The 10,000-nt window shown below is 44.2% G+C and overlaps 1 protein-coding gene across 2 annotated transcripts in view; it reads right to left on the bottom strand.

The window, feature by feature from the left end:
• Positions 1-10,000, bottom strand: part of LOC134465091 (ephrin type-B receptor 1) — a 307,413-nt gene that overhangs the window by 213,549 nt on the left and 83,864 nt on the right. For both annotated transcript variants that reach the window (XM_063218530.1, XM_063218529.1), the window contains exon 2: positions 8,731-8,795. In XM_063218530.1, the coding sequence (XP_063074600.1) occupies positions 8,731-8,795 (65 nt within the window). The remainder of the gene's footprint in view (positions 1-8,730; positions 8,796-10,000) is intronic.

Here is a 10,000-nt window from a genome sequence, read left to right on the forward strand (position 1 = left end):
TCTTAGAAAAATGCCAGAGAAGACATTTTCAATATCTTGCACAATTTTGTTTCAGAGTGTGCCCAGCAGTGCCATGAATAGACCATAATTCCTTCTACCTTTAATTTGATTTTTTTTTGTATAGCTATAGGTTAGGGGGAGGGATGGTTAGTCATATGTAGTGTTTGCCATCACTGAATCACTGGTCTGTGGTGAGAGGTCTACAGCATCCCCGGAGCATCTCTATCATCTTCTAGTCATGTGTGCATTATGCAGGTCTACTTCAATGGCTGCCTGATGCTTACAATGCAGGCAAGAAAACACACAGAGCTTCTACTGAGCCCCGAATATGCTGTATGTAGTTTCAGTCTGTTGGTTATAGCTCTTTGATTATAGCTGTTTATTATAGCTCATACACTCTTCAAAAAGAGTACACTAACCCAGAGAATAACCATCGTTCAACAAATTGTATTCCTTTACTAAAGAGGTTTTCAGGAAGTGCTGGTTCTTCCGCCTACTCATCACAGTTGTAGACCATGTCAGTAGAAACTCTTTCTATAATCCCTAACCAAGAAAACCACCAACCAGTGACTGCCAAACTAACAGCACCTCATGTCTCACCATGAGATCTCTGAACCTCGCCAGTTTCATTTGTGAAACCAAAATAACTATGACACAGGCCATTACCACAATCACGGAGGACATCTTCATGGCCAATGGTCAAAGGGTATGGTTCTCCTGGACATCTCTGCCTCATTCGACACACTCTCCATTCTTCTCAGTGTTTCTGGCATAACATTCTCCCTGTTCCAGTCCCATCTTCCCACACTGAAAGATGCCGAACTTAACTTTACTAGGGCATCAGCAGTCATGATATGCCCCAAGGATCCATGCTTGGTCCACATTTATTCACCCCTCAAGCTCAAATGATCTGCCAACATGAAGATGACTTCTGCTCTGCAGCAGAAAACATCACACTGATTTCCCTCACACATCACTTGTCAACTTCCTGCTGGAGATAAAAAGACCTGGATTTCTGCCAAGCTTCTCAAACTGGTGAACAGAACCAGGCTCAAGGCAGCGTCCCCTCTAGCTGAGAGAGGTTTGATGGTTACTCTTTCTGGATGTTGATGGTTCTTCAAACATATTCCCTGAAATCTGTAACCTACTGTATAAGGCATCATCACAATCACCAGCCTGTTGTTCTGTACTCGTGGGAAAAAAAAACATATTCTCATAAACATATTAGACAAAAACAAAACTTGAAAACTGCCAACTATCAACTATTTCGGGCCTGTGGCAAATCCCATTCAGGCAGGAGAGTTCTATCTAGTCTCACATCTAGCGGTGTTCTATCTGCTATCTGCCCAAAGAGTTTGACAGCATTCAGGCCTTCATGGACAGGGTCCTATAGGGTCCTTTTCTGGGGAGGTTAAACTAATAACACTCGCTATGCAGGTTGGTAAATCCATCTTGGAGGATATTTCCTCTGTCTTGTAACTGCATATTTGGTTATTTAGACTAGCTGAGGATATGATGATTATTTAGCATTCCACACTTACCAGAAACTCTTGTCCTAATATATACAGCACCTCTCACCCCCTCAAATCTTCTGTTTCAATCCTATCACACATAGGCATTCTCTACCTGGACCCTGCTATTGGTGAAAGCAAGCACTCCAGTCCAGACACACGTTTAAAAGGATTTGGAGAGACCTCCTGTGTGCACGCCTAAGTGGACCCATTATCTCATTAAATGGTCATGAATAGAAATGGTGAGAAAATAATGGCCATTACAGCCAAACAAGCAAGGCATGACTTCATGTGTAGTTTGATGAGCTGTTTGGAGGCGAGACAGACTGACATTGATCGCTTCATGTTGATGGCCAGGGAAAGAACCTGGGAGTGCACCTGGAGCCTGTAATGGTTCTTTGCTTCATTGTTTTCTTAGCGCCTGTGTGTGTGTGTGTGAGAGAGAGAGAGAGAGAGAGAGAGAGAGAGAGAGAGAGAGAGAGAGAGAGAGAGATTTTTGAGATTTTAAAAAGTTCTTTATTCACAATAAGGTTGTTTTACAATCACCCCATGGCAGATAGCCAGGGTCAAGCAATACATATAATCAGCAAATAGATTAATCTACAGGAAATAGCTGAAGTGCAGTTCCTCATTCAGTACAGAGCACAAAGCATTTTTGTAACACCACCTTGCTTCAAATGTTTCCAAATCATTCATGAGTTTAAAAAAACGAAAATCAACAAGGACCCTTGACTTAACCAGTGAAGGAAATACATCTGAAAGCTCAGTTCCAGGTATTTCCTCCACTCTGTTCCTCCTGGTAACATAAATTGCCATCTTGGCTTCACCCAGAATGAAATTGATCAGTCGGCATACATTTTGTTTACGCTTTACATACCTAAACCCAAGAATAAAGGTCTCTGCAGAGAATTCTTCATTGCAATGATCGAAAAACTGCTCCAAGCTAGCAAACAGTGGTCGCAATCGTGTACATTGTAAAAAAGCATGAAATACTGACTCCCTCTGGTAACAGAAGGGACACTCCTGGCCAACAGTTGGATTTAAAACAGAGACAAAAGTATTCACAGCAATAGCCCCATGAAGAATTCTCCACTGCAAATCACCCAGTTTCTTAGGTAATGGTGGTTTATAAAGTGCTCTCCACTCAGGCTTTACATTGACACTTAACTTTAGAACATTGCGCCAGGGTGTGTCAACTCTACTTGCAAGACATTTTTTGTTTAAAACCTTAACACACGCATTGTACAACTGTTTCCCCGACGCACCACTCAAAGTAAGGCCAGGTAGGTTAGACTTAGAGCATGACCCACTACTCTCGTCAAGTATGGGCGAAAGACTTAAGTCAGGAAACTCATCAAATTCATCTGGATGTGCCACTCCTGCACTGTAGTCCTTGAGTAGCTTTGACTCTTCTGCAGTGCAGCTAGTGTGCAACTTATCCAGTAGCTTTGAGGCCACACGCGTGCATCTCAGTCCCATAGAGTCCGCAAAGCTCCTCACATCTTTGAACTCAGCTCCTGCCCGGATAACTACATCCTTCAAAGTCACAATCTTGGAATCGAGGAGCCTCCTCTGAAAAGTGGGAAAGTCCGATAAGGATACGTCCATCCTCGCACCCCCCACCACCGGCTGTTGTAGCAGCCAGTGTAAGGAGTTGGTTTGCTTCTGCCCTTGTATGTGGAACAAGCCCCATATTTTTAGAGTGGTACGATAAAATGGAGGCATTTTAGAACAGTCAACCCTCTGCGGCACAGTTAAAAACAGTGACTTATCTAGCCCCAACCCTGCACAAGTTCTTAAAACAGTACAGCTGAGAAGTTTCCAAGCCACAACAGTAGGCCCAGTCAGGAGCTTTTTCACAAATTGCAATCTGAAAGCTGCAGTCCTACTATGAAAATTAATGAGACCATGCCCACCCTCATCTTTTGGTAGAAACAAAATAGGTTGTGGTACCCAGTGGTAGTTATCCCAAAAGAAATTTACAACTACAGATTGCAATTTGTTTAAGAGATCAGGTGGAGGGTCCACACAGGCCAGACGGTGCCACAAGGATGATGCCACCAAGTTATTTATGATGAGGACCCGTCCCCTGTAAGACATCTTTGGCAATAACCATTTCCATTTCTCCAGACGCCCATTCACACTTTCAGCCATCCCCTCCCAGTTTTTCTGCATAACAATGTCATTCCCCAAGAAGACACCCAAATATTTAAAACCATCTTTTTTCCAACATAACCCATCTGGGAGTGTTGGAGCCCCATCTGCCCATTGACCCAGCAATAGAGCCTCACTTTTGGCCCAATTAACTCTGGCCGAGGAAACAGTATTAAAATCCTTGAGAATTTTAATGGTCACCTCTATGTCCCTGTCCCCTCTAACCATCAAAACCAAGTCATCAGCGTAGGCAGACAGCCGTATGGGGTTAATGAACTCAGGTAAAACCACACCACTCAATGCCCCCCTTAGCTTATTTAAAAGAGGCTCTATTGCTAAGGAATACAGCATACCAGACAGTGAGCAACCCTGGCGTATCCCCCTACCAACCTTGAAGGGAGCACTTAAACCACCATTAATTTTCAGTATACTCTCCACATCATTGTACAGAACCCTGATCATGTTTACAAAGCTTTCGCTGAATCCAAAAGCAAGTAACGTGTCCCATAGGTACTTAAACTCCACGAGATCAAAGGCCTTAGTCTGATCTAAAGACACCAACCCCAGGTCGATCCCCAAATGTTTAGAAACATGTATCATGTCACGGATTAATGATACATTGTCAAATATTGATCTACCGGGAACGCAGTAACTTTGGTCCGGATGGATAACCTGGTCCATTACTTTGGACAGTCTACTGGCCAAAACTTTAGACAATAATTTAAAATCACTACACAGGAGTGACACAGGCCTCCAGCAGCGGATATCGGTGAGGTCACCTTTTTTAGGGAGAAGTGTGAGGACCGCCCGGCGACAGCTCACTGGTAAGCGCCCCCTAGTGACACTATCACTGAGCACAGCAAGCAGATCCTCTCCTATCTCCGACCAGAAGCACTTATAAAAGTCAACTGGGATGCCATCCAGGCCAGGAGCCTTTTCGCATTCCATCCCCTGAAGAGCTTTCTCAAGCTCCCCAAGTGTCAGGACGGCATCAAGCTCGGGAATGGACTCGACTGCAACCTGAGGCAAATTACTCAGAAAAAGGCCATCAGACCCCCCATCCTTGAGTTCACTCCTGTATAGATCTTGGTAGAATTGTGTAGCTCTTTTGCGAATTTCAACATCATCTGTCAATAGAGCTCCAGATTGAGATTTTAATGCATGAATAAATCTTTTCTGGCCATTTTTCTTTTCTAGACTAAAAAAGTATTTAGACGGGACATCCATCTGCTCTACACCCGAAAACCTTGAACGGACCAAAGCACCCTTGGCACTAATTCCCAGCAGCTCAGTTAACGCATTCTTCTTTTTAGCCAGATCATTAATTTCATCTTCATTCCCAGTAGAGAAAGCCAGCATCTGAATTTCTTTTAGTTCCTTCTCCAAAATATCTATAGACTGGGCTCTGTCTCTTGTGATGTTTTGAGTGTACTGTTTACAAAGTTGCTGAATTTGTATTTTACCAACATCCCACCATTGTTGTAATGAGACAAAAGAACTCTTGCTTCCCTTAAAATCTGCCCAAAAAGTTTTAAAAACCTCCTTGAAATGTTTGTCATGGACAAGGGATGAATTAAAGTGCCAATAAGCACTTTTAGGCTTGACATCTTTCAAAGTGACACTACAATACAATAGCCAATGGTCAGAAAACCCCACAGGAACAATTACACAATTTCTAAAAATATTCAAATGATGTTTGTAACAATAAAATCTATCAAGCCTAGCCATGGAAATCATGTTGCTATGAGTATGTGTCCAGGTATACTGGCTTTGTTCTCTGTGAATGGTTCGCCATACATCACTTAAATCATGTGTGTGAATGCATTGAATAAGTGTTCTACGTGACAGCATGTGTGGTTCTGAATGGTTTCTGTCAATATCACTTTCTGTACAGTTGTAGTCGCCACCAACAAAAAGATATTCATCACTGCTACACCCAGCTATCAGGGTGGATAACTGACTCAGAAACTCCACCCTCTCTGACGCGTTAGTAGGAGCATATACACAAATTATATTTAACACATGATTTTCAAAAAGTGCTCTAACTTTAAGTAGTCTTCCTGGAATTACTTCCAACAACTCATAGGAAATTGGCATAAAATTATTTGCAAATAATATAGCAACACCACCGCTAACAGAAGTATTATGACTTAGCAGAGAGAGCCCGGCCCATTCTAAACCCCATTCTGCAGCGTTAACCAAGTCACTATGCGTCTCTTGCAGGAGAGCGACGTCGAGGCGCTTCACCTTTAACAGTTCATAAAGCTCTGCTCTTTTAAGTGGGTCTCTTGCCCCGTTCACATTCAAGGAAGCAATGCGAACCTCACCCATGAAGAGCAAAATTAAAAGGAAAAGAAACATAAACATAATGTTTTCAAATAGGCTCGTTTCCATCTTCATCAGTGCCATACAGCTGATTATGCACCTTTGTAATAATCTTGCGTAACCGGTGATATTCTCGTCTGTTAACCAGACCATCTGCTATGAACAATTTTGCTTTGGTCAAAAACTGCTCAACATCCGGAAAATACTGTTCAATTTGGACGTTTTTAGCATGCTTAGTTCGGGCTAGGAAGTTTTTCACGTCTTCTACAGTGTACACTTGGGAAGCAAAACCACTCGTGGGAATACTACAGTTAATGCTGCAGTCCGAGTCAAATTCGCTTTCTGTTTCCGTTTCAACTTCCCTGGCTGCACTTCTTAAGTTTGCAGATTTACTGGTCACCTTGGCCGTTTTATTTTTTATTTCATTTAGAGGTGGGCTCCGCCTCCTCTTCTGTCTATTTTTAGGCACTTTAAAAATTGGGGATACTTCCTCTGCTTCCATTTGAGAACCTTCGTCCTCAGCATCATTGTCATCCGACTTATCCCCCTCATCCTCAGCCACGCAATCAGCTGGTGCAACTGTGCTTTGTGCTGGCTCCGTCGGAGCACTGCCCTCCTCAACCAAACCCGCGGGTGAGCTTTGAGGAGGGGAGGCCTCCGGCGGTGGCACCGTACCTTCCCCATTTTCATGACCCCTCTCCGTGTTAGTATTAGCGGCAGTAGAAGCATTCGAGGCAGTAGAATTCCCCTCTGCCTCCTCAGAAGGGGCACCCTCCCTCCCCACACCCCCGGTAGTGGAATCATCTCTTCTTTCAGGACATAACCTCACTAAATGACCATTTTGACCGCATCCAAAACACTTCATCACGCTAGACGAGACATAAATAGGATAGACGAATCCATCCACAGTCACATTCAGCGTCAAGTCAAGATCCTCACGACTATTGTTTAACGTCATATAGACAAAACGTCTGAAGGACACGACATGTTTCAATTGTGCGGAGTTAGTGGAAATTGCGATCTTCCTAATGGGCGAAATTAACTTTCCATAACGGGACAGAGTTTTTGTGAGAAACTCATCTTTGACAAAGGGGGGCACATTAGATATGATCACTTTTTTTGATGGTGTCGATAAGGGGAAAACAGAGGTGAATATGTCATTGATAACCACACCCTTCTCCACAATGGAGTTTGCGAGCTCCACAGTTTCCAAAAACAAAACTACCGCACTGTTCATCCGAGCGGCAGAGAGTATTTTATCGTGACCAACCACCTCTCCCACTGCTAAACTGCAATCATGAACACTTGCGCTGGAGTTAATCTTGACCCCATGGCGCCGAGTCAGAGATTCAAACACTTCTCTACCTGAGGCCGCCATCCTGCCTGTACGGCAGGGCGCCCCGGTACGAGAAATCACTCCACAAAACCGCGAAACCCACGAACCACTAAACAACACCACTCAACGCGTAAGTAAAGTAGTAAACATGGCAAAGAAAGAAAAGATAGAAAAGATAGAAAAGGCTGGCACAGCGGCCGCTCTCAGCACTCGCTCTCACACACACTCACAAGCTCCACCCACACCGCGCAGACGCAGAGAGAGAGAGAGAGAGAGAGAGAGAGAGAGAGAGAGAGAGGGAGAGAGAGAGAGAGAGAGAGAGAGAGTGTGTGTGTGTGTGTGTGTGTGTGTGTGTGTGTGTGTGTGTGTGTGTGTGTGTGTGTGTGTGCGCGCGCGTGCATGTGTGTGTGTGTGTGTGTGTGTGTGTGTGTGTGTGTGTGTGTGTGTGTGTGTGTGTGTGTGCAGTCTTCCCATCCATCACTCACACACATTGACTCAGTAACACAAACTCTGTCTCCTTTCCATCATGTTCACTACTAACTAATGCAGACTCACTTGCACTGTCTGCCTCTCTCAGTTACACAGTCTCACGTATTCTCTCTTTCCCTATCCATTACTAGCACAGTCTACTTAGCCCGTCTCTCTTTCTGCCTCTGTCAAACTTCATTACTAATATGGGCTCCGACTTCTCCATTCTTATTAACCCGTTAAGACATGGCGTTATAAATTTGCTGTTACCAGAATGACAATGACCAAGTTGTAGTGCATTAGGCCCTGTGTTATGTCATAGTACTGGTAGCTACATTTTCAATGACAATTACAGCGTGCCACTGGAGGTACAGCATGCATTGAGGGGTTTTAAGGGTCTGATTTCCCTTTCTCACTCTATCATATAGCCCTGTGTCTCTTCCACCACCCTCCCCAGATCTGGTGTGCATAAATAAATATGGCTCGTCCTCGTCCTTGCATTCATATTTTCATATGTATACTCTTGGATTGATTTCTCCCTCCCGTTTGAAGCAATTTCATACAAATGGGATCACTCGTTGCTGAAAACTATTTCATAACAACATTGTTATGATGTTACAGAGAGCCTGAAGCGATATATTAATACATAATCATTACCATGTTGATGAGAATAAGGTTATTAAGAGGGCCTGCATGAAAGGGTTGGTGGGGTGAGTAATAAACCAGTGCTCTCCCCATCTTCCTCCATGACTGGGGTACCCTGAGCATGGTACCATCCCGCTGCCACACTGCTCCCTTGTGGTGCCGTTTGAGGCTGCCCCCTTGGACGGACGGGTGAGGCATAAATGCAATTTTGTTATGTGCAGTGAGCACGGTGTGCTGTGGCGTGCTGTGTCACAATGACTATGGGGCAAAGATATGCGAGTTTCCACTTACCCCTGATCCAGGATATGCTGTCCATCCCAGCTCTGCTGTCGCTGTCCGAGTGTCCATCACCGTTTCTGCATAGACAGAGAGGAAAGGAAACAAAAAGAAGGAGCAATGTTAGAAGAATTCTCAACTCAAAATCAACATATTACTTACCATTATTTTTTTTAAGCATGATCGCTTCTTCACTTCTGTGTATTCGCTGCACCGTTCATTCATTCAGAGTGGCAGTTCAGAGTAGCCATGTGATGGGATGTAATCTAGACCAGACAAAGAAAACTGAAAACAGCTCCTTATTCACCTCCGACCTACCCCCACCTCATATGAGGAAAAGATGCTGTTTGAGATTACCAGACACAATCTATATGGCCGCTTAAGGAAGGGCAGAGGCACAGGCCTGTCCTTATCACCGTCTGCATCACCTAACAGTATCTGTTACAACACAGCCGCCCCCCTCAAAAGGCTCTGTGCCTCCTTGTGTAAACAGATGGGGAGAGCACATCACATACCAGAGAAAGAGAGAGACTGCTAGATGGCCAAGCCTTTCAGGAAGTATTTACAATGTCGATACTTGTAATCCAATTATGGTATCCGTTACAGTAAACCGACCCTTATTTGTGGATGTAAGAATGCTAATAAAAACCCTTTTGTTTGTTTTCTCAGTTTGTTTGTTTGTTTGTTTGTTTATTTGTTTGTTTGTATGTCTACCACAGCTGAAGTATATCAAGCATGAACATGTGTGAGTGATGGGTTGCAGCTATTGGAGTTCAGAGGATACTGGTATGACATGCAGCAGAGGACAGTGTGGAGGCATGTCGAACTGAAGTAAGATATCTATCCCTCCCTCCCTCCCTCTCCCCTCACTCTATCCCCCTCCATTTCTCTCTCTTCATCCCTCTTCCTCCCTGAATCTCTCTATTCATTCCTCTCTCACACTGTATTCCCCACTGTATCTACAGTACATCTCTCTTCTTCCCTTTATTCCTCTCCTTTGTCCCTCTCCATCTCTCGCTCTCTCTTTATCTCTCTCTACCTACTCCTCCTGCCCCCTTGCTCTCTCTCTCTCTCTCTCTCTCTCTCTCTCTCTCTCTCTCTCTCTCTCTCGCGCTCACACCGTACTCTCCAGGGGGAAACTCAAGTTTCCTTCATGTGCTGACACTGCCAAACAAATGCACTCTAAACACAAACACATACAGTATGGAGGCACGCAAGTACACACACACACACACACACACACACACACACACACACACACACACACACACACACACACACACAC

The sequence above is a fragment of the Engraulis encrasicolus genome, chromosome 16 (assembly GCF_034702125.1).
Source record: "Engraulis encrasicolus isolate BLACKSEA-1 chromosome 16, IST_EnEncr_1.0, whole genome shotgun sequence".
Taxonomy (NCBI): domain Eukaryota; kingdom Metazoa; phylum Chordata; class Actinopteri; order Clupeiformes; family Engraulidae; genus Engraulis; species Engraulis encrasicolus.